At 31.3% G+C, this 25,411-nt stretch overlaps 3 protein-coding genes across 4 annotated transcripts; 1 reads left to right on the plus strand and 2 right to left on the minus strand.

Annotated features, from left to right (window-relative positions):
• The first annotated feature begins 577 nt into the window (after positions 1-577).
• LOC126781896 (gem-associated protein 2-like) lies at positions 578-2,818 on the plus strand. Its single transcript, XM_050507021.1, has 4 exons — positions 578-1,254; positions 1,944-2,253; positions 2,337-2,436; positions 2,529-2,818. The coding sequence occupies exons 1-4, from the start codon at positions 1,018-1,020 to the stop codon at positions 2,635-2,637; spliced, it is 756 nt and encodes a 251-aa protein (XP_050362978.1). The 5' UTR covers positions 578-1,017; the 3' UTR covers positions 2,638-2,818.
• Positions 2,819-3,936: 1,118 nt separating this feature from the next.
• Positions 3,937-7,357, minus strand: LOC126781878 (trans-1,2-dihydrobenzene-1,2-diol dehydrogenase-like). Of its 2 annotated transcripts, none has more exons than XM_050507002.1 (6): positions 7,179-7,357; positions 6,218-6,422; positions 5,707-5,998; positions 5,014-5,260; positions 4,631-4,784; positions 3,937-4,130 (listed from the first exon to the last, which is right to left on the minus strand). In XM_050507002.1, exons 2-6 carry the CDS (start codon positions 6,420-6,422, stop codon positions 4,015-4,017), a joined length of 1,014 nt encoding a protein of 337 aa, XP_050362959.1. In that variant the 5' UTR covers positions 7,179-7,357; the 3' UTR covers positions 3,937-4,014. The 2 variants fall into 2 exon arrangements, with proteins under 2 accessions (XP_050362959.1, XP_050362966.1); XM_050507009.1 differs by lacking the exon at positions 7,179-7,357 and adding an exon at positions 7,037-7,110 and having other exon boundaries at positions 6,218-6,500.
• Positions 7,358-9,236: 1,879 nt separating this feature from the next.
• Positions 9,237-24,479, minus strand: LOC126781868 (cystathionine gamma-lyase). Its single transcript, XM_050506992.1, has 8 exons — positions 24,243-24,479; positions 23,680-23,832; positions 23,387-23,583; positions 20,523-20,613; positions 17,974-18,244; positions 12,104-12,256; positions 11,294-11,468; positions 9,237-10,918 (listed from the first exon to the last, which is right to left on the minus strand). The coding sequence occupies exons 2-8, from the start codon at positions 23,830-23,832 to the stop codon at positions 10,771-10,773; spliced, it is 1,188 nt and encodes a 395-aa protein (XP_050362949.1). The 5' UTR covers positions 24,243-24,479; the 3' UTR covers positions 9,237-10,770.
• Between the last annotated feature and the right edge of the window lie 932 nt (positions 24,480-25,411).

Below are 25,411 nucleotides of genomic sequence, written 5' to 3' on the forward strand. Positions count from 1 at the left end.
CGCTGGCAGCACTTACATTGTAAATAATTATAGGTTATGAATTATAAACACTGGAAAACCTATTATCTTCAGGATTTTAATGCGATATAAGGTTCCCTATGGCATAAATAAACCTCACTGAGAAACTTTACTTAGGGACAAAACCGCCGTACTTACGCGTGAAAACACACGCCGGCAATTTTCTGCTTGCTATCGCTTAAACATGAAATAATACGACAATGCACCATTGCATAACCTTCGATATGATATAAGGATTGTTTCTCTGTCTTTTCACTGCATTAGAATCGTTTTCTAACATAAAATACATAAATAAGCAAAAATTGAACAATAAACACAATGATCGCACCAACTGTCATGTTTTTGGTGTTTGTTTCGCTACTCAAATAGCGAAGCAAACACCAAAACTGGTTACTCGATAAGGGACAAAAGATTTGGTAATTCTATCTTTGTCTAAACTATTTGTAACGTAATTTTCGTTTTCTTTCTTGGGTAAGTGAGAAGGAAATCGTCATTGCGTCTATTAGTTTTTCTGTCTACGGTTTAACCACAAACGCCACAGAGAACTAACTCATAAGTCAAAACCATTAACCACTATATACGTTTTGGACTTTTAGGCTTAAAAAATATTTTTATACCTAAAAACTAACAAGTTATCAACTAACAAGAAATAATTTCATGATAATTACTTGATGTGTATGAAGTATGAACTATGAAGTGTCTTTGTCTAGCCAGTAGCCATTGTATATTAAGTTTACGGTAACAGTAGTCGCAGAATACCTGACATTAATTTTATTTGACAATAGTTTACATAGAACAGAAAAAAGGACGTAAAATTTATTTTGTAATGTGTAATTTTATAAATTTATATTGAAATAGTACCCATCTATATCACTAAAACTATTAAGTAACAAATATATTGTCAATGGGTAAATCCATAATAAGTGCTTAAAATCATTGAAAAATAACAAAAAATTAATAATATATCTTACAATACGTATTTTTCAATGGTAGAGTAAAATGACATCAATTAAAAAACAAGCTTATAAGACATCTAATCGTGAAGACAATGATTCAGACTCCCTTTTGACACCATGCTTTAAAATTAATTCTGATGTGGCTTTGAAGGAGATTCCAACAACAGGTGAAGAATACCTTTTAAAAGTAATGAAAGAAAGGGAGAATTATTCTACTGTAACAAAATGTAACAAGGACTTTTCCAAGTTTGCTCAAAATCAGTCATGTTTTGTTAAAGAGGTAATGTAAGGGGAATCTAGTGTTATCTATATTCACAATTTCACAATATTTTTATATATGTGGACTATATCATTTTAGTAGTGTGCATTTTTTATGATGAACCTCCTCATATTACCAGAATATAGTAAGCTCAAATGAAGTGATTTAGATATTTTATACTTTGAAAATAATTTGTAAAATATTCTAATTAACTGTCACACATGTAAATATAAACATAGACAAAGGGATATAAAAATTAAAAATCATATGCAACATTAACATTAAGTTTAAGACTTAATCATAAAATATTTATGGGTTGTGGTCAGTCAAGATGTTTTTTTATCTGCATATTTAAAGCTTAGATATATTTTCACTGTAGGACAAAAGAGACTTAATAAATGTAGATTTTTTTTTATAGTATAGGCAGGTGGATGAGCATATGGGCCACCTGACAGTAAGTGGTCACTAACGCCCATAGGCATTGGCAATGTAACTATCGCTTACTTCGCCAATGCGCCCACCAATGTTGGGAACTAAGATGTTATGTCCCTTGTGCGTGTTATTACACTGGCTCTTCAGACAGGAACACAATAATATCAAGTACTGCTATTTTGCAGTAGAATATCCAGTATCCAGACGAGATTGCACAAAGCCCTACCACAAGTAAAATTATTTTAATTATATAATTTATTTGAATTTACAATTTCTAGCTACCACATGCTAAGGCACCAGATAACTTAAAACCAACTATTGAATGGCAAAACATTCAAGTAGCAGATTTTTCTGATGTTCGAATGTATGTATCACGATTGTTATTAAAAAAGTCACTATGGCCCAATGATGTGAAGAAATTAGAAATAGATCCAGATAATATTATTGCTTGGAAAAAATTATTTGAAAGAGATCCAAAACTTTCATATGTCCTTGGCCAACACAATGCAATGTTAGACCGTGGCCTAGAAATACTAATTGAAATTTTAGATGGAGTTAAACCTGGTAGCACAATTAATCATAAAACAGGTATTATTTTTTTATTGAAATGTTACTATAGCAACAGGTGGTTGAATCTAAGAAACCTTACGTTAATGGTATATTTTTTGTAGGTCAGTGGATTTATGCCTTTCTTGCTTGTACAAGACAGCCTCTTCTCTCGGACACAATTAGTATTTTAAGGAGTTTAGCTAGAAAATGTGCAGAAATAAGGTATTTATATATTTAATCAAAGTTAAACCAACTGAAAAATATAATTTTATTAATTTTTTCATTGATATTATACTTATATTGTATTTTTGCAGATCTCAGCTTGATCCCGAGGATGAACATTCAATAACAGCTGCAGTACCATTAAATATATTTATATGCCTTGTGTCCCGATATTTCAGGCAGTATGATTTAGCTGATTGATAAGGATTAATGTAAGCAGTAAACTTTAAATAACATCAAATTATTGGAACTTATTCCAAAAGTATTCACTTATGACACCATTTTATGCCAACTGAAATAAAAATATGTTTAAGAAGTATGTTCTTTAAAGTACAGGCCAGAATTTTATATGAATAATGTAATAAATAAAAATAACATGTCATTTTTGTTTTTTTTTGTCATAAAAAAATGTCATTGCAGTTAATATGCTCTAAACATTTGACAAAAGCCTTTTTTTTAAAATGTATGAGTAGACAGAAAACAGCAATACGCTAATTACAATATTTTAATTATCAAGGGGTAAAATTCATAACCTTAACGTCATTTATAAAGATCTCCCTGGACCTAATTTTGAATTCCACGCAGATGCTAGTTAATAAAATTAGTAGGAACAATACAGTATGATGTTTTAAACCATGTCATTTACAGGGATAAAAGGTATAGCCTGTGTCAATTCAGGTTAAGGTCCTCCAGACCGATTTTGGCCATGGAGGCCGATCTCAAGAGAGATTAGCCAACTGCGCAGGAGATATTATAGTGCACAAGTGTGTGCGCAAACAAAGGTGACCTCTCTATTCCCTCATACTCATAATCCGATGGGACGGCAAATCGATACAACCGGAAAAAGTTCAGGCGCAGGACCAACTTTCAGCTACTGAGAATTTTCTTACAGAAAAACCCAATAACTTTTTACTGGCCCGACCTGGGAATTGAACCCAGGACCTCCGGGTCAGCGGCCTTATATCTAGCCACTAGACCAACGAGGCAGTCGCAATCCAGGTTTTAACTATCTGTTTGCCTCTGTTGCGTTGATTGAGTTACAAACATACAAACTGACACATTTATAATATTTCATTATTATAGTAGGATTAATAACACTTTTTTGGCTGCCGTGTACAAATATGTAGTGTTTTAAGAAATATATTATGGCCGGCTTTATTGCAAAACTACGTCATCGTTTGTCAGTTAAAATCAGTCCGCATGAACCCGCTTTCAGTTAGTTTGCTTCCCGCTTTGTTCTTAAAAACTATTTGCGTAGTGCGCATTTATTGAAGCCACTATGCTTAATCTCTTATTAACTTAAATTGGTGTTAGGGATCCTACCTCATCAGATATTCTACCGCCAAACAGATATATTTAGTATTGTTGTTTAAAGGATGAATTTAAAACTTTAAAAAATATAAAATTTGTAACTACACCTAATACATATAATTACCGAACGAAGTGCTTTGAAATAAACTCGAACGGAAAGACAGGGAATTAATTTCATAAACATTTAGATAATGTAACTTTATTATTTTATACAATAACAACAAAAATATTCTTTAAAATTAACGTTCTGCTAATAAAAAATACATTTTAAAAATCTTTTTTATCAACTTCGAAATGTACTCCAACTTGTTTTCGCACAATATCTCTTAGTTTAGCTAATAAAAGACTTTCCTTATGGGTCATTCGAGGCGACTCGTTGAGTCCTGAAAAATAAAATAATAAAAATGTATTCAGTATATTGTTGGAATAAATCAAGCGTTTCGGTTCATCATAAGTAACAAATAATCTATTTTTTAATAACAAATTCTTGAACAAGATACCAAATGAAGTTAAATTAGACATGTATTTTTTTATTTCCTTATTTTATTTTTAAAAGGAGCCGATTTTGTCCAGTGAACCTAAGGTCTTAATTAAAAAAAGCACTATTAAATAACCATTGAGTTTTCATATGTCTTTATAATAAATCTCATACTCGACGTTGAAAACATACAAAGTGGCAGAACCTGGATGTATTGGATGAAACTTTTTCAATGTCATATATCCAACCCGCACCGAAGCAACAGGGAGGAATAACTTCCAAACGTTCTCTTTAACAGCAGGCCTGATTGCCCAGTGGAGCAATTGTGGACTGTTTACATTTTGAAGGTTAGTTTAAAAATATATCTTGTACTGTATACAATAAAGGCTGTTTTAAATTACCCACCTTGCTTTATGCAACGCGCTACCTCGAGCGCTTGATAAACTAATCCAGCGCTGTTGTCAAAATTGTATTTTTGCGTCGAAGTGTGCAAAGGAAACTTTTCCACTCTTCCGTCTGTGTGGATCAAAGTGTTCGCGAAATGAAAAGGATCCTCGACCTTAAAATATTAATTTTGACTTTCATAGTTTTATTTAAAATTAACAAAATATATTTTATCTTAATATTAAAATGACATATATTCAATTGGAATGCCATAGTATATATAATCTTTTATATATTTGAATAAGATTTTCTTCTAGACAATGGCACCATTGGAATAAAGAAATATTTTTCTCAGGCGAGTGAGTCAATAAATTTCTGCAAAAGTAAATCTAAAGTCCACCTACCGTAACTCTCCCTTTAGTGCCGTAAACAGTAGCTTTGTTCCACAACCTAACCTTAGCGTTTATATTAAGTACGGCACGCCTATTGCCAGAATATTCTAGTATAACTGTGTCCACTACATCAACCCCATCGTCATTAATTTCACCAATGGCAGTGACGTTTATAGGCTCCTCTTTAAATACGAACTGTGCAAATTGTAAAGTGTAAATTCCGATGTCTAGAACTGCACTACCGCCCAAATCTTTTTTTCTGTAACGTTACAAAACTCTCTATATATATTGTTAATTCATATAAGCTTAAGTATAAAAGGATTAAGGGTATTTAATGAGTTTACCATTGTGCTCCAATGTACAAATTATATTTTAATAAAAATTAACATTTTTGATTTTTAAGAACCCTCAATATTCCACAATCTCACGAAAAAAATTTCTTATCGTTCACATTATAGTACGCGCACCCGTTGTCGCGGAACAAAGTGCCCCTGCATTGGTTTTTTCGGAGCGGTGTGCGAACGTGACGAGGGGCTCTGAAAAATACTTGAAACTACTCTACACTCATGTTTCGCGAGGGTCTATACAGTTTTTTCAGGTTTTAACCGCGATCATATCTTTATTTTGTTTCACAGTTAAATCCGAACATAAAAGAATCACAAAGTGGATGATGATATGTAATGTGAAAGTTTAAATTGTCTATACCTAAGTCTATCGACATTTTCAATTGGAACGCCAAAATTAACTTCGACGAATTGAACATCTCCCAGTTTACCGGACTGAATTTCTTTTTCCAAAGCGATATATGACGGAGCAAAACGAGACCATACTGCTTCCATTAAAAACAGATTTTTATTCTTAGCAATACTCAGTAAACTTTCTGTCTCCTTGTAGTTCATGCATAATGGTTTTTCGCAGAGTACATGTTTCCCACATTCCAAGAATAACTTTGAAAGTTCGTAATGATCGGGATTGAGCGCACCAATGTATGCCACATCTAAAATTGATATTTCATACTGCATAAAAATGTATAAATGTTGTTCAATTTCAAAATATATTCTTTTGAAATTTATTTTAAAATTGATAACAACATTTATTTATTTATTTATTAGATCCCCAACAAAGTGCACACAGATACATGATAGCACACAGTTGATAAAAAAATATAAGAAATAATATTTATTATACTCAAATAAAAAGTTGTTATCGTTCATACCAATGTCACTGCTCTTTGCCATTTCCTCATAAGACGCGAAAACTTTAGCGATATTATGAGTTTTAGCAAACTCCTCAGCTTTGGAACTATCGCGAGCTGCAACCGCAGCTATTGCCTGATCTCCAACGTCGGGAAAAGAATTAAAAGCATTGGTGAAATCATGAGAGATTTTACCAGAAGTTACAACACCCCAGCGAATCGTCATCTGAAAACGACGAGTACTCGTTCATCTTCCAAATATGTACTTACCCGCTTACGATAACTTAGCTTTCGAAATTTTTTGCTATCTGCGGTAAAGGTCGCGAGTTTGATATCGTTATTAAAAATAACACAGAGCCGTTTTAATATTATGCAACAGCCTGCATCATAATAAGAATAGTTAAACTTCATGACAATTGGTATTTTTTTTTCTTTCTTATGTTTCTATTCGCTGTTATTATGTTTTATATAAGTTAAGTGATTTCTATTTGCGCACTGTAACTACAATGTGTACAAATGTTCAGGGTTGTCACATAGCTCTTACCCGATGCATAATTATATATCTTGACTTTGTGTGCCATATTTAATTAATTAATAAATAAATAAACTGAACTGTAAAGGGCGGCGTACCAGGTATAACTATTAAATGCAAGTTATTCATTATTTATTATTTTTGTTTCTTTAAAATTTAAATGTATTATCTTCATCGAGAGCTTATTATTATATTGAAAGAACTACTTTGTCTATTCTATTCTTAACTGTACTTAAGAAAATTAAAAACAACAATCTCGACAACGACTCATACATGCGGTTAAACACTTTCATTCATTAATCATTAACAAAAAATATATATTAAAAAAATAACAATAATATCTACATTTCGCTCAAAATAGAATTATTCTTTCAAAAAAAAAAAGTACTTTATAAAAACGGGGATTGTTAGTATATTTATTTTCTTACTAAACTGGTTTTTAATTCTTACCTCTGGATAATCTAAGATTTTACTCTAACGGCCTATTTAGGTCAAACACCTCCTGCCAAATCAGACCTGGAAAGACAAAATAATAGAATTCACAATTTTTATGCAGTGACACCAAGGCCGCCAATGCGAGTGGCGATATAACCAGAGAACAATATACTCTTATGACAAATGGAAAAAAATTACTAAGCCTTATCACCATTGCAATGCCAAGTGCCAATAATGACGTCTTATTTTTATCAGTTGGTTAAACTGTAAATTTTAAATGATGCCTCATATTATCGTAGTGTATATTGAGATAATAATAGGTGGTAAAGATATTATTATTTAGAAATACCTTAATGCGAAACTGATCTAAAAGTTTTGAAAAGTTTTTTGCGACAGATTTTTGCAACCTAATCTTCGCACGAAACATTTTATGAAATATATGTACATAAATGTACGCACACGCATATTAATTAAAATAGATATGTAAATATTACGTATTACTTTAAATGACTCAATATGAATAAATAACAATTATTAATTATAGTAAATATAAGTTGTAAGAATGCAAGATCAGATCTTGTTACAAATTTATTAAGGTTGAATAACAAGCGTTTCGCCATTTTACTAGCGTTGTTACTTGCCAATAAATGTTTTTAAACAGTGTATAACTAAAAAAAATGTTTTTACCCTTCCTTTTTTTTAAAGAGAATTTACTAAATGAGATGATATCAAATATATTTTGTTTAATGTATCAACTCATATAAAAAAAAATATTCTATTTGAAAAAGATAATAGATGTAAATAAATCTTTATTTACATATTATTCTGTGCGTTTTGCTTATAGCTCTGCTATATTATGCTCAACTATCAATATCCACTTTAATTTTACTGATGAAGTTCCACAATTTTTATTAGACTATTCAAGACCTCGATCAACGATATATAATCATCCTGTGGATGGAATAGGCTATAGCTAATTTTGTTATCCCGTGGCTCTTAAAAGAAGCGCTCTTTAAAATAATGTTTAAATATCTATGAAACTATTGGTTTGAATTTTCAGCATCTGAGTATTTTTAAATAGTATAGCAAATTAGTTTCTCTGTCTACGGTAGCAAACTATTACTCATATCGCAGTATACGTATGTCAACATAAAAAGTGACAGAACGCCATGCTCTCACAAGTAAGCAGGTTAAAAAAAACTGAATTCGAAACAAAATCCTGATTGCATTAAAATTGATATTTGATTGCTATAAAACAAATATTTGATTTTGCTTAAGTTTGCATTAAAGTGGAAAAAATATTCGTATATTAAGTACAAACTTAAAGAACACTAAATGTCACGTAATGTAACGTAACCAATGCCGTCAACATTAAGTTTATACATTGATATATAAAGGTATATATCAATGTATAAACTTAATGTTGACGATGATAATAATGTTTTATATATCAATGGGTTTATATGTGTATTTTATATCCACACGGTGGAGCGTGGTGGAGTAAGCTCCAAACTTTCTCCTCAACAAGGAGAGGACTTTACTTTTTATTTAACAGATCACGTCTATATATTTATATAGGTACTTACTACAAGAGATCTCAAGAATTTCTATAAAATATTTAATGTTTTATATAACGTTTTTTAGAAGAAATGTGTGGCTTAAGCTTTTATACTGAAGCAGTTTTATTCGACCGATTCAGCTTAAATTTTTCACATACTTTTATGTGTACTGGTGGCCATATCACTTATACTTCATTCCTTTTTAATGTTATATTTTGTGGTGTTTTTTTCTTATTTTTACGTTATAAACAGATAAGTGAATACCTCGAAATAAAATCACAATGTCACAATAACTATCATCTTATCTTTGATGGATAACACAAATTGTGCTACTAATGTTAATCTAATGTATTGTGAAATAATAACATTAGTAGTAATAATATAGAAAATTCAATTTATTTAGTAAATGATTTTACCGATTATATGCCTATCTATAAATAGTTGTATATTATTTGTGATATGTTGATTGCCAATATTAACTAGGATTGGATTACAAGGAAAATAATTCAAGAAATACACATCAGTTGTGGCAGTTTAATTTGTGTTAATTATATTAAAAAGTTTACAACAGTGATCTAATAAAACACATATATTATATATTCGATTTTATAAATGCATTGCAAATAATTTATATATTATAAGTATGATATATGTACAGGTATGAGGACCTCACTATATACATACGTATATGAGGACCTCACTCATCGATTTCGGGTTGCTACTGAGAATTATTCAACACAATAACCTTTATGTTATTATAGCTCCACCTGGGTTTTGAGCCCCACAGGCTCTTGGGCTTTATATCTAGCTACAAGACCAACAGGGCTGCCATTTTAAGTATATGTGTATATTACACAAAATCAAATATTAAATTTATTTTATATACAAACAAACTAAAAAATGATAATTTTAATACATTTCATAGAAATATCTAGATAAATATAATTTTAAGTTTACAATCAAGTTATTTGACATTTAAAACATTTTATTAAAAATAATTTATTATAAAGTTTGCGAGTTGATGTATTTATTGTAATCTATATTTTAATAACCGTACAATTCATTCTGTCAATAAATGTAAAACTATTATATTAATGTGCTAATTGTGCTAATAAAAGTGAATGCGGTCATTTATTTCGCTTTGGAATCGTGAATATAAAACAATACTTCAAACTTGTCACAGTCACAGTTATTTTAAATATGTTATACCACAAATTGTTATTTACGTAATCACATAAGCGTCATGGCAATCGTTAATTTGAAGTATATACTAAGATAAATGTTTTTATAGATGGGGTTTCGACTTTAATACTTACATAATCTTTTAGTTATAGCCTGTTCCAAGGAAGAGTAAAGACAAATGAATAACTTTGACATTGAATTGTTATGTCATCCGTACCGTAACAGCCTGTGAATGTCCCACTGCTGGGCTAAAGGCCTCCTCTCCTCATTTTGAGGAGAGGGTATGGAGCTTATTCCACCACGCTGCTCCAATGCGGGTTGGTGGAATATACATATAGCAGAAGTTCAGTTAAATTAGACACATGCAGGTTTCCTCACGATGTTTTCCTTCACCGTAAAGCACGAGATAAATTATAATCACAAATTAAGCACATGAAAATCCAATGGTGCTTGCCCGGGTTTGAACCCACGATCATCGGTTAAGATTCACGCGTTCTTACCACGGGGCCATCTCGGCTCGTCATGACATCATTGGTCGATATTTTGAATAATCTATGGTATTTATGGATATTATTAAAAACTGGCGTAACGAATATAGGCGAAGTTCTTATCGGTACTTTGAAGTATAATTAAAGTGAATATAAGTAAGTAGTTAAGCGCAGATACATAAATAAAAGAATGTTTGTAATGCATAATAAAGCATGAAATTGAATGGATTATATGTATAAAGTTTATTGTCCCAGTACTTCTTCGTTCGGAATAGGCTATACGTAGGTATGGATATAATTATTTAAAAATATAAGATTAGAATTCGCAAATGTGATTCTTTAATATTTTATATAATACAATAAATTAGTATAAAATAATTATTCAAAAGCTAGTTTCAATGCTTGTTCTAAGTCAGCGATCAGATCATCAATGTCTTCTAAGCCGACTGACAATCTGATCAGTGAATCCGTGATGCCCAGTTCTGCTCTTTGTTCTTCCGGTACCGAAGCGTGTGTCATTAGAGAACTGAAATATTAGAAATTATAATGTTTTCTTATTCTTGCAAAAAAAAAAACCTTTATTTTCTTGATTTAATAATTTTACATTTCGACTAAATAATGTTAATCGTGAGCCAATGCTTGCAAAAGCAAACGTAGTGTCCCAGACAAATAGCAATATAGTATGAAAGCTGATGCCCAAACGTTAAAGTTTAAACGCTCAATGTTTTATATAAAAAAAGCAACACTGCTCGTAAACTTCCCATCACCAACAACGCCCAGTGTCAGCATTAGGCGATGGTTACGACGCCGGTGTAAAGTATGCTTTATGTTTTTTTCTCACTTACTATTAATCCATTTGCTCGTCAGCTATTCTATTAAATTTAAATATAATCAAACTTACGGCAGTTCTGCCAAACTCTCGTATCCTCCCAAGCTTTCGGCCAATGTGAACACTTTGAGGGAGCTTAGGAACTTTCTCGACTCCTTCAGTCCTCCGGAATGCTTAAAACTGAACACACCCGAATGACCAGTCATTTGCTTTCTTGCTATGTCGTGTTGGGGATGAGACGGTAGACCTAAAAAACAATAGTGTGTATATATTTTTTTTTTTTTTTTATAGAATAGGAAGGCGGACGAGCATATGGGCCACCTGATGGTAAGTGGTCACCAACGCTCTTAGACATTAGCATTGTAAGAAATGTCAACCATCGCTTACATATCCAATGCGCCACCAACCTTGGGAACTAAGATTTTATGTCCCTTGTGCCTGTAATTACACTGGCTCACTCACCCTTCAAACCGGAACACAACAATATCAAGTATTGCTGTTTTGCGGTAGAATATCTGATGAGTGGGTGGTACCTACCCAGACGAGCTTGCACAAAGCCCTACCACCAGTAATATATTTCGTATGTATATATAATACATACGAAATATATACTTATACTCTACAAAAGATTTTATAAGGTATATAGTACTTACACTTTTAATATTTTTATGAACACAATTAAAATGAAGTGGAATGATTAGTTGTAATTAGAGTTGCACTTCAGGGAAACTTAGTTTTGTATATACAAGATAGAAAGTAGTTTTCGAACTTAATCCCCCGAAGTTCCCGGAGGAGAACATTTAACTTTTAAATTGTGTTTTTTTTTTTTGGTCTGAGGAAGGCTATGAAAGGCGTTTTTTTTTTATTTTAACAACGACAAACCTGGGTGCATAACGTTGGTAATCCGTTGGTGTTTGACCAACCAATTTGCAATAACAAGCGATGACTTCTTATGCTGCTCCATTCTTAGGGCCAGAGTTTTCAGACTTCTGTTAACTAGGTAGCAATCCATAGGCGATGGAACTATACCCATAGCTGTGAAATCAAAAATTATTAATTAGAAATTCATCAACAAAAATCTTCCATTGTAATTTATTCGTCTTCAAGTTTTACGTTAAATTTCATTGACTACTTTTCGAAGTTTTTATTATTATTATTTTTTTTAATATATCTGGGAAACTAACAGTACACGCCACATATACTACACAACAAATTAACTCGATCACACACCAATCAAGTTTCCACTCAAAACTAATTCATGTATGACACTAAACAAGCAATTTTGTAAATAACAAATAATAATAATTAAGATTCAAACAGTTAACAACAGCAAAACAATATTATATAATAAAAATTAAATAGATAAAATAAAAACATTGACTAAGTTAACAAATGCACAAAAACTCTTTTTTTAAATGTATTGAGCGTACAAGAAAACATGTCCAAGGCAATAAACTTCCTATTGTAGCTCTTACAAGAGCGATATATAAATTCATTTTGAGCATAATTGGTTCGAGTGGAGGGTAAGTGGAATAAAGCACTATTGCGTGTGTTCACTTTTTTACATCTAAAGTGAATTTTACTTAAAAGATATGGACTATCATTCAAGTTATGAATTATTTTAAATAAAAAACTTTGATCTCGCTTTGTACGACGATCCAGTAAGGAAATCATTTTAGGTGGATTACGATTTAGAGTGAAACATTTAGAATTAAGATATTTAACAAATTTATGTTGATTTTTTTCTATTGTATCAATATAAGTTTTATATTGTGGATTCCAGACTACAGAATCATATTCCAGCAATTAACGGACAAAGCAATTATATAAAAGGACAAAGGTTGTGTCATTTTTAAAATCCTTACTAACCCTGAGTATAAAGCCAAGCGTTCTATGAGGCTCTGGCTTTATAATTATAAAGCCAGAGCCGCACTTACGACGAACAACAAATACTTAAAAAAAATAAAATACCGCGCGTACAAATGCGTCTGTTGCGCGATTTTTTACATGGAAATCGTTAACGCCGATCAAATTATAGCATTGTCGGACGCGCGGTACTGTTTATCTTTATAGATTATTTTGTCAAACGTTGCGCTTAAAACGCAATAATAAATATTTTATTTTTTTCTTTCCTCCAGCGAAGCAGCGACGCGTAGGAAGTGTAATCGAAGCAATCAAAACCTTAACCGTCACGGAACAGAATCAATTGTATGTGAATCATAATTTTTACAAATTATAATGATAAACTTCGCTGTAACATTAAAAGTCCTTTTAATACGAAACCAGTCTTACTATACCATATCTTACCTATTATAAGCACTCTTAGTTTTACAATATTAAATATTTTATGTTTTATGAAATATTTTTTAAAGCAAAACGTCTTCACTGATGGCATTTAAAACAATATATATGTAAATACATATTTAAATATAGTACTTATTGAAAACACTATATAATAAAATTTTCATATTGAAATCCACGGACAAATATATTGCGGTCGTTGAGAGCAATTAGTATTATTCGTATTCTCCGTCTTGCAAAAACGATTTCTTCGCTTAGAGCGACTATGTAATATTACAATTTACGATACAACTTCAACATCCTTTCCTTGCATGCTAACACAAATATTCGCTGAGAGTTGCGGGCAGAAGTAGAATGAGAGATAGTAATAAGATACAAGAGGTGCCAAAGAACGTGTGATGTCTCGTCTTGTAGACGCCCACCTATGGAAACGATAGGATACATTTTCCAAATATAAATCCAGAAAAAAAAAATGTAGAATAGTAAGTCCTATCTAAGTAGATTCCACCAACTCATCAGATATTCTACCGCCAAGCAGCAAGACTTATCGTTAGTATTGCTGTTCAGTTTGAAGTTTGAGTGAGCCAGTGTAACTAGAGGAACGAATGTCTAAGGGCGGTGATGACCACTAACCAGTTGTTCCACTAGCCCGTCCGCCATTCCAATATGCAACAAAGTAGGCGCGAGTGTATCTAATCACTCAATAAATGCGCAAACTAAAACCAAACAGTTTGATTACAAGTTGTATTGCACATTATATCTCGTCACGTTGATTTGCAATTTACATAAAACAACCGCACTGGCGTTAATAACGTGACGTATGAAAGTGACGTAGTTTTTAATAGTTAAATATAATTACATACGCAATGTGATGTAGACAAGAAATATGACTATTATATTTTATATGTTACTCATTTTAAATGATGCAATGTATCCTGTTATCATAATATACGACATATTTATAATATTAAGTAAAACGACTCGATATGTTTGGTTTTATAGAAAACGTAGGTTTCTTGTGATTCTAAAATTTCGTTATTTGATCGTTGATTAAAATTCACAAAATGTTTTTTTTTTTTAACTAGAGAAAAGGTCTTTGGTATTACTTGCCATATCGTAAATAAAATCGGACCATCATATATAATTAGAACACGTACATATTATTTGAAACTGTCATTCATCAAACCTAACACAATAATATATTTTGAAATGGAGAGAGTAGCCTTTCTTAATAAGTTGTTTCTTTGCAATCATTATTACTCACTATATTACCAATCACTTCTTACGAAACGAGTCTTAGTAATAATTACTAAAAATGTAATAACTCTTATATTCCTTCTTTTATAATAAATACCAATTGAATTCAATACAGAGATTTTTATATTTAAGTATTATTTTCCTGTGTTTGTTAAACAATATAAACAATAGTGATCGGAAATATTGATGGCGCCATTCAGTTATAGAAAAAGGTAACTTAAATCGACGTTATAATATTTTATGGCCATAACTCAAATGTAGGTATTCTTACTTAGGTGTTTTAATCCACATAACTAGTAAGGATTCTGCGGTCAACAGTTTTAAATTACTCATTGTTAGTCGAAACCTTATACCGGTTAGGTGATATAATTCGGTGGGTTGAATATCGAGTGCCATGACAACCGAAATACTTTTGTTTTTTTTTTTTAATGACGTAGTTTGTACTTTTAACCTAGTGCCGGTCAATCTCTGTATAATATATAGCATATTCCAATGACAGAAAGTATAAAGATAAACAAAACTTAGATTTACATTTGCCATCAATTTTCCACGCGGTCACGATTTGTACAGAGGCTATTTTTAATTTTTATACATATTATTAAGGCTTTAACGTAAATAATTTAGTGTAATGTAAGTATAAATTAAATGGTATATGTCGTTGTATATTGTATACAAATAAAAACTCCTTATCACTAAATAAAATCATGTTTAAGCATTTTGTCTACTTTTCATTTACTTTAATTGCCTTAATTTTATTTAAAAAAAACGAGTTATTTTATAATAACAAATGAAAATGAACTTCTGTTTTTAACCTTTACTGAATTAAAATGCAACTTTAAACGATGTCGATGTTTAAATAATATTATCAAGTCATGCGTATATAAACAATATGTTAAGCATTTTTATGAGCAATACGTGATATCAATTTATGTATTACACTTTAAGCCGAGATGGCCTAGTGGTAAGAACGCGTGAATCTTAACCGATGATCGTGGGTTCAAACCCGGGCAAGCACCACTGAATTTTCATGTGCTTAATTTGTGTTTATAATTCATCTCGTGCTTAACGGTGAAGGAAAACATCGTGAGGAAACCTGCATGTGTCTAATTTCATTGAAATTCTGCCACGTGTGTATTCTACCAACCCGCATTGGAGCAGCGTGGTGGAATAAGCTCCAAACCTTCTCCTCAAAAGGGAGAGGAGGCCTTAGCCCAGCAGTGGGACATTAACAGGCTGTTACTGTATTACACTTTAGAAACTACATTTTAAATTTAGAACAGAGTCTATGCTTTAAATGATAAAAAGACGCATCTAAAAACCGTCTCTATTTATTTATGAAGCTGTGCTCGTTTTTTAGAACCGCAGTAGGTGCAAACGGACTGAAGTCATTTCAAGTCGATTTTTAAAATTCAACAAAACGTCTTCGTGCGTCGCGTTTTGATTAAAACATTCATCAAAACGCGACTAAAACACAACAAAAATTCATAAAAGTCAACTATACACTGATAATAACCTAATTCTTTTAAGGACATTCATCACATAAAGTTAAAAGCAGCAGTTGATTTTGATGAATTGGTTAAAACTAGCTATACTGGGAAAGTGAGTTAAAGTATTTTGTTTTCGGTGTTTGAAATAACATTATAGGGTTGCCTCTTATAGGGCTCTTACCTGACTCTAGTTCCGATAAATATAATAATATATTTAAATAGCAAAAGGCAACATAATCTTTAGCCAATAGTTGTTAACCTGTGCCTCACATATCAGTTATTTCTTTTGGAATATTCACTATTCAAGGAAAACATTTGTATCAAAGAAACTACGAAGATATACACTTGGACGACAGCCTACAAAATGAACGACTCGGTGCCGGTGCACTAATTACTCTCTATATCAACAGATGACCAAAAGTTAAGACAAATTTGATACTAAAGTGCTTTTTTTGTTAACTGAAATTGATCTTTCATACGCCGCCATCGACTACTTCATTTTAACGAGTAAGACAATTATGTCGGTGCGTATTTGCATTTACATAACATTATATATGAAGACTCAATACGAAATAGCAGAATAAACACGTATTAGCCACATTCACTTTTTTCTCATTAGAACACTGCTATAAAAAAAATTGAACCAATACAGATAATTTTATTCAAATCCTAAAATAATTTAGTTATAATTTTTTTAATTCGTTCTTTATGAAATTTATCGCAGCTAGACCGCATGGAACACTTGGGATGAAATGCCGTTTGAAAGATCAATGTAGTTTTAATTGTAATAATTGATATATAATTAAGTATAAGAAAGTTTTTTTAAAACAAATAGCCGTTTTTGTTTCTATACAGTAACAGCCTGCGAATGTCCTACTGCTGGGCCAAGGCCTCCTCTCCCTTTTTGAGGAGAAGATTTGGAGCTTATTCCACCACGCTGCTCCAATGCGGGTTGGTGGAATACACATGTGGCAGAATTTCAGTGAAATTACGAGATGAATTATAACCAACAAATTGAGCACATGAAAATTCAGTGGTGCTTGCCCGGGTTTGAACCTACGATCATCGGTTAAGATTCACGCGTTCTTATCACTGGGCCATCACACTGGTTTGTGTATATAAAACAAGTGTATATGTATTTTTATGAGGATATTAAGTTTATGTGTTATAAAATTGCAACACCGTTGTGGAATTAACTCCAAATTTTCTCTTCTAAACGTTATCATCTTTAAAAATTCTCACGTCGAACAAACTTAAAAAAAAAAACTAGTAAATACTGAAATGAAAGCTTGATGAAGGCCAAGCTTCAACTTTTGATCAATAATGTAATATACTGTGGGAAAAGTGTAGTCTATATTAAGTTACATCTTTGGAGTACGTTTCCCTCTTTTGTCTATGTTATTATAGACAGAGAGTAACATTAAAACTATTTGCTGTCTATAAATGATCATGTATCATATGTTGAGTACTTAGTACTTTAGTTTCTTAAACACATATCATATATTAGTTTACACCCGCGTGTTGGCAGATGGAATATATAAAAAATAACTTTTTTCCTTCCTTGGGGTTCACGTTTGGGGGGGTCACGTTAAATACAAAATCTCATCAAAATCGCTTCTGAGGTTAACCCTGAAAGCGTAACAGACAGACACGAGTTACTTTCGCGTTTATATTATTAGTTTGATCTCACGATTAATAGTGACATACCATTCTGTAGGAACCTCAGCCTCTTCTCGAGATCGCTGTCGTTGAGCACGGCGGCTCCCATGATGACATCCGAGTGTCCGTTCATGTACTTGGTGAGCGAGTACATGACAACGTCAGCTCCGTGCTGCAGTGGCTGCTGCAAGTACGACGTCAGGAACGTGTTGTCCACCACCGTGATTATTTTCTCGTCGTGACCCTTCGCTATTTTCACTATTGCCGCAATGTCGGCCACTTTCAGGAGTGGGTTGGTGGGGGTTTCGATCCAAATCATCTACGAATAAATAGCTTGGTTCACTTTTACGAATGCTCCTAAGTGTGTTAACAACATTTGTTGCCAATATTTTTTTTTTTTTTTTTTTTTTTTTTTTTTTTTTTTTTTTTTTTTTTTTTTTTTTTTTTTTTTTTTTTTTTTTTTTTTTTTTTTTTTTTTTATAGAATAGGAAGGCGGATGAGCATATGGGCCACCTGATGGTAAGTGGTCACCAACGCTCTTAGACATTGGCATTGTAAGAAATGTCAACCATCGCTTACATATCCAATGCGCCACCAACCTTGGGAACTAAGATTTTATGTCCCTTGTGCCTGTAATTACACTGGCTCACTCACCCTTCAAACCGGAACACAACAATATCAAGTATTGCTGTTTTGCGGTAGAATATCTGATGAGTGGGTGGTACCTACCCAGACGAGCTTGCACAAAGCTCTACCACCAGTAAAATCATGTTTAAATGTCATTATTAAAATAACTTTAAAAAAAAACATACATGTGTCATATAAAGACAAATAGTGTTTGAATGAAATACCTATTTGAAAAAAAAATGGTAATATGAGGTTAACGGGTTCAACTGAGGAACGAAGACCTTTGATTCAAACATATTAAACATATTCAATCAACCACGATTACGTTAATAAATATTTTGGTTGATTTTTAAAATGGTTCGGATCAATGACTTAGACGGGACCGGTTGACGTGGTTGGTAGATACTTGCCTTTGAAGGTTGTGGGTTCGATTCCCATCCTGGACAGACATTTGTGTGCATGAACGTATGTGTTAGTCCTGACTCTGGGTGTAATTATCTATATAAGTATGTATTTACAAAAGAAAAGTAATATATGTAGTATATCAGTTGTCTGGTTTCCATAGTACAAGCTCTGCTTAGTTTGGGATCAGATGGCCGTGTGTGAAAATAAAAACTAGAATTTCATTTAAGAGCTTCGACGCTACACTGCAGTTGAAAGTGATTTATAATATCATGTGTAGGTGCAAACTGAAAAACACCGGCTGTTCAATTAATTAAATTCAATTACGAAGATTACATTTCGTATGATGTTAGCTTATAATTTTTTAAGCCTAATGCAAATATATTTTTGTCAAACTTATATCAACGATTAAACACCTTTTATTATAATATTAAGCCATACAAATCCATTTATTATTTATACATAACTCAAAGATATAAAAGCGTTTATATTATTCGTTTAAATATATTTCATTCAGATAAGAGAATGTTTAATATTTTAAAAGAACATTTATATTTTATTTTAAATAAATATTTTGAACTTTATGTTAACACCCAATAACAGAAATAAAACAGACAAGCAATTTGATAATATTAATGAGGCAAACAATCATACTCTCAAGTTTTTGCATGTTGTCACTCAAGCAATTGTTATCAATTATTTGCAATCGATTTTATCAAAAAATGTTTTTTATCTCAATTGCTTTTAATATGCCATAAACGTACTTATCTATTGTATACACATAACATTACATGATAAATGATGTTATTACTTAATGGCGATAAGTAAATGATATATTTACTTTTAATGATGTACATTGTGATACTATCTTTAGAGTATCGCCAACAGCTATTATAAATCGAGATGAATATGAATGTTTGTTACTAAATCACGATCAAACATTTTATTCTAATACATTTGGCACATAAGTGGATTATGAATTATAATAAATAGAACCATTATTTACCTATTGCTGCTTATATTGTGTGTATTCGTATGTATATTATAAGTATACTAATTAGTGGCAGGTCTTTGTGCAAGCTCGTTCTGGGTAGGTACCACCCATTCATCAGATATTTTACCGCAAAACAGCAGTACTTGGTATTATTGTGTTCCGGTTTAAAGGGTGAATGAGCCAGTGTAACTACAGGCACAAGGGACATAAAATCTTAGTTCCTAAGGTTGATGGCGCATTTGCGATGTAAGGGATGGTTAATGTTTTTACAATAGCAATGTCTATGGGTGGCGGTGATCGCTTAACATTAGGTGGCCCATTAGCCCGTCCTAAACATATTCTATATTAAAAAAAATAATTATTTATATTATTTGAGTATATATGTTTTATTAAGTACTAGCAAGCAATTTTCTATAGTTTACCTGAAAATAATATTCTATAGGATCGAAGAGGCCGGTAACAGCTAGTATTACCATAAGCTATCTACAGATCTCTTTGTGTCTATGGTGTACGTGTAATGCATTGTCATGTAGATAATTACGTACTGAGGTAGAGGAAATGCGACTCGACTCACCTTTGTATTTTTTTTAATAGATTTTTCTAGTAGTTCCAAGTTCGTAAAATCGACGAATGTTGTTTCGATACCGAATCTTTCAGCTACTTTCCTGAAATTATTCATAAAATCATAAATACTAATTGAGCCGAGATGGCCCAGTAGTTCGAACGCGTGAATCTTAACCGATGATCGTGGGTTCCATCCCGGCGAGCACCACTGAATTTTTATGTGCTTAATTTGTGTTTATAATTCATCTTGTGCTTGACGGTGAAGGAAAACATCGTGAGGAAACCTGCATGTGTCAAATTTCACTGAAATTCAGCCACATGTATATTCCACCAAACAGCATTGGAGCAGCGTAGTGGAATAAGCTCCAAACCTTCTCAAAAACAGGAAAGGAGTCCTTAGCCCAGTAGTGGGACATTCACAGGCTGCTACTGTACTGTACTCTAAATACTAATTATAGACTAATTACAAGAATCCCATATATTTTTTTTTTCAAAAAATAAAACGAAAAAATGTTTAAAGTGCTGTTCATTGAATGTCTAATATTATTTGTGTGTTTATGACTTGAACGTTATCCGATCATAATATTTTCACTGAATACGTCAGAATGCAAATAAACACACGACATTGTATGTGAAAATAATTGAATTTTATTAAATAATCTTGATTTCAAAATACTAGTTGATTGCTGCGTCTCAACTTAAAATAGACGTATTTTATTTTCTTTCATAGGAAACAGCAATATTTAGTATTGTTGTGTTACGGTTTGAAGGGTGAGTATTGTAACCACAGACACAAGAGAAAGTAAGGTAAGATCTTTGTTTCCGAGGTTGGTGACGACCACTTACCATTAGGTGGCCAATTTGCCCTTACACCATCCCTTTTTTTTAATAAAAATGTGCCGCTCAGTTATCACTTTTGGACGTAACCATTTACTTATGGCAGTTGCCCGTATATATATTGTTATATACTAATACCAATAATATATAATTTTGCTATATATTATTTCTAAATACAAAGTGATTAATTGAAAACGTTTATAGTTATGCTACACCAGATAAAAGAAATAGTTGGGGTTATAAAAACCCTTCAGTAACAGTTCTTTAATGTCCTACTGCTGGTATATGACTTTCCACTTGCATTAATTAAAAAAAAACATTAATAAAAAACAGACTATTCCCCCGTGAATCAGCGAATCTAATTATATTAGCTATCAAATATGTGGTTCAAATTCGACTGCGTCAAATCGAATCGAACTAAATTTTTCATTATCGAAAATATCGAAAAAAAACATCGAGGTAAATACAATATATGAGTTTGCATGTTTTGAACATATTTTTTTTCTCCTCTTCCTTTTTGTTACTAAAGCTCGTCAATCGACCAAGCCAACAAAATCGGTTGACAAAGGTTCGAAGCTGTCCGTCTTTGCCTATTAATAAAGGTTGATGCTTCCGACACACACAATACATCATATTTTCCTTCATAATTATTATCATAATTTTTATCAACGCGTGACGGTCATTAAAATAAACATATTGTAGTAGGCTCTTAAACTTGAAATCATGATTTGGCATGAAGAACTATCGAGTTGCTTTAAAAAAATATATTCAAGAATCGTTTTATTCATATAAAAAAAACAAAAGGAATATTAATTATAATACATACACAATATTGTTATATATTATTTTAACCTTGTACGAATCGCAAACACAAAATTAGCACATGAAAACATTCCGTGGTGCTTGCCCGAATTTGACCCGCGACCTTCGGATAAGATCCACGTGTTCAATCTCCTCCATCACATCTCAAAATTAAATATGTAAGCTGCGTAAGTTATAACTTACGAGTTACTTATAAGCCGTTTCTTATTCTTAAGTTACAAATAGATTATTTATCGTATTCACCTTTGTTGTTTACTTATGTTGTATTTAACTTTACAACCTATTTCTGGACGATGCTATATTATTTTTAAATTATTTTTCGTTAATATTTCACCGCTTTTTAATAATATATATGTTCATTTGTTACGTTTTCGAAAGGACGTAATGCAAACTATAGAATATTGAATTGTTCAATATAATTTTATAATTAATTTCAACATACTTCTCGTCAAATAGATCTTTAGACGTATTGCAATATGTTGCAGTTATATTTAAAAAAAAATTGTTACGGATAATTTTTTACAAGGCACGGGTAAAAAAAGGTTGAGCAATACAAAATAATGAATTGAAAAACGAACTAAAGAAAAGCAGGTACATGATACCTCAGAGCGTATGTGCAAAGTATTACAAAATAAATTACAATGAGTTTCTCAATACTCAGTACTTATCAATCATGTGGACTGTTATTCTCTATTTTTCCTTAATTAATATTACATTGCGATGCGTTGTTTTTCACGCAATTGAATGTTAAAATGTTAATATATTATCAGTAACATCAAATTGTTATACAAAAATCATAAATGTATTTTATGAAAAAAATATTTCAAATATTTTTTAATTTTATTTTTATTTATGAAGTTAGTTGTAATTTGTAGCTAATTGCAATGAAATAATACTTTATCATTAGTAGCTATTTACTTTAAAATTATAATTTTTTTTTTCAAAATCAAAATATTCTTTATTGCAGTAGGCTTTTACAAGAATGTTGAATCATTATTGCATCATTTCTTTGCTTATGATTTTTTAACAACATCTTTATTTATATTTTATAATAAATTTATATTTTTAATAATATTTACTACACAGGTATTCTATAGTATACCTGTGTAGTAAATATTAATAGTAAATATATAGTAACTACTATACAGGTATATATAGTCTTATACTATATAGTACTTTAGTCTCATTAGGTAGTTATAATAAATTTTTTCTTACCTAAATAGTCTATTAGTGCCACCATATATATCATCACTAGACAATATATGATCCCCTTTATTTAAGAGAGAAAATAAAGTTGTTGTTGCTCCCAGACCGGAGGCAAAGGTTAACCCATACTTTCCACCGTCCAATGCTGCTAAGCATTCTTCAAGAGTATTTCTAGTAGGATTACCAGATCTCCCATATTCAAAACCCTGAAATATCATTCCTTTTCTTATTTTTTTCTTTTATATTTTTTTATTCTATATTAAAACCGCTTTTCAAGGTAAAACATAATACATGAATCTTACTGTATGTTCAGCAGGTGCCGGTTGTTTAAATGTAGTTGATGTGACGATAGGTGGAACTACAGCAGCCGATTTCCACTTCTCTGGATCTTGACCAACATGGATTGCAATAGTGGCAAAACCAGGTTTTTGCTTCAAAAATCCTTGGTCACCCATCTAATTAAAAAAAAAACCTTTTTAAAATTGTTTTACAGAGTTAGATCAAAACTCAGAGTAACGCGTGATGAATTCGAAACTCAAAAGAATAAATTGGCAATAACGCCTAATCTTCGCGAGCAAATTAGAATAACCTTGAAGACTTACTTCTGTAGCTCCGATATGAATAATAATAAACCGGCTTTTAAAAATAGATATATATGCCTTCATATATATCTATTTTTAAAACATAAATCTAAACATAAATTTAAAATTAAATAATTAACAAAAAATCATAATTTTCCACATCCAAAAATTTTAGTACCTGTCTTGTCATTTTTTAATTAAATAATTAAAACCTGTGATATTAATATTATATTTTAATATTGTTTTAAAGTTAAAATTTTAAATGAATTATGATAATTACGTACCTTTATAATTGGTAATAGTGTAGAATAAATAAAAAACAAATAATTGAATTAACTTTATATAAAATAGCGAAACACCGGCTTTATTCGTGTATAACCTTAAACCGCACAACCAAGAGCAAGGTTAACTTCCGTCCGCTGTCAAATTGATACTAATAAAAATAAACGACAGCAAAAAAGAGATGATGGCGATGATGAAACAAAAGAAATGTATTACTCAAACTATGCCGCGCTGTTTTATTTTCCTGTAGTTGGTAACTTGTTATATACATTTCCCAGAAGTTGGTAATTCAGTACATCAGTGTTGCCGCCCCTTTTTCTAAATGTACACATTTTTTTGATATTATACTGCTGTAACATAAAAAAGTGTATTGTTATTTTTTGACACTTTAACTTCTAATTTAACAGCAATGTATGTATATGACATAAATAAAGCTTATTTTGTAAAAATAATAATAACTAAATAAGTTTTTATTTTTTATAGACATATTCATCGAACTTGCTACTGTCCAAACATTAATTAAGGATCAAGTTATTTTAATTAAGTGCAGTTCACTTGATAGACTAGTGTACGATAGTTCAACAAAACAAATTTTGGCTAGTGCACTGTCTAAATGATTTTAAGATCCAAGACGTTCAATTCGACTTTATTTATTAAAAATATATTTTATATTTACATATAAAATGACTGCATTTGATTGATTTTATTCAGTATTTTACAATTTGGAATCACACCTGCTTTATTTAAATAACCAATAAATATTCAATGTATTTAAAAAAAAAGTTAAGATCTTTCATTTTGATTAAATTTTAAGCACATTTTAGGATAATTTAAATTATTTGATTATAGATTTTTTGTATGTAATATATTTATATATAGTTGTTATAGAATTTTAATCGTAATATTTCCGGTAACATTACGTCCTAGGCTTGGTGAGTTCTTTGTTGAAATGGCCATACAGATCTTTTGTTAACCTTTAAGAACTAGTATCCAAAGCCAATAAATTAATTGTCAATTGTCTTCTGTCACTGTCGTAATATCATTGACGTTAGACGTTAGGATTCGTCAAATTATATGTATGACTAAATTTTACGCGCGAAATAATTTAAGTCACGTCTGCATTTCTTTAGAAAATTTGTACTTTTATTATTTGAAATTGTATGCTTTTTTC

Source organism: Nymphalis io, chromosome 1 (assembly GCF_905147045.1).
Source record: "Nymphalis io chromosome 1, ilAglIoxx1.1, whole genome shotgun sequence".
NCBI classification, from domain to species: Eukaryota; Metazoa; Arthropoda; class Insecta; order Lepidoptera; family Nymphalidae; genus Nymphalis; species Nymphalis io.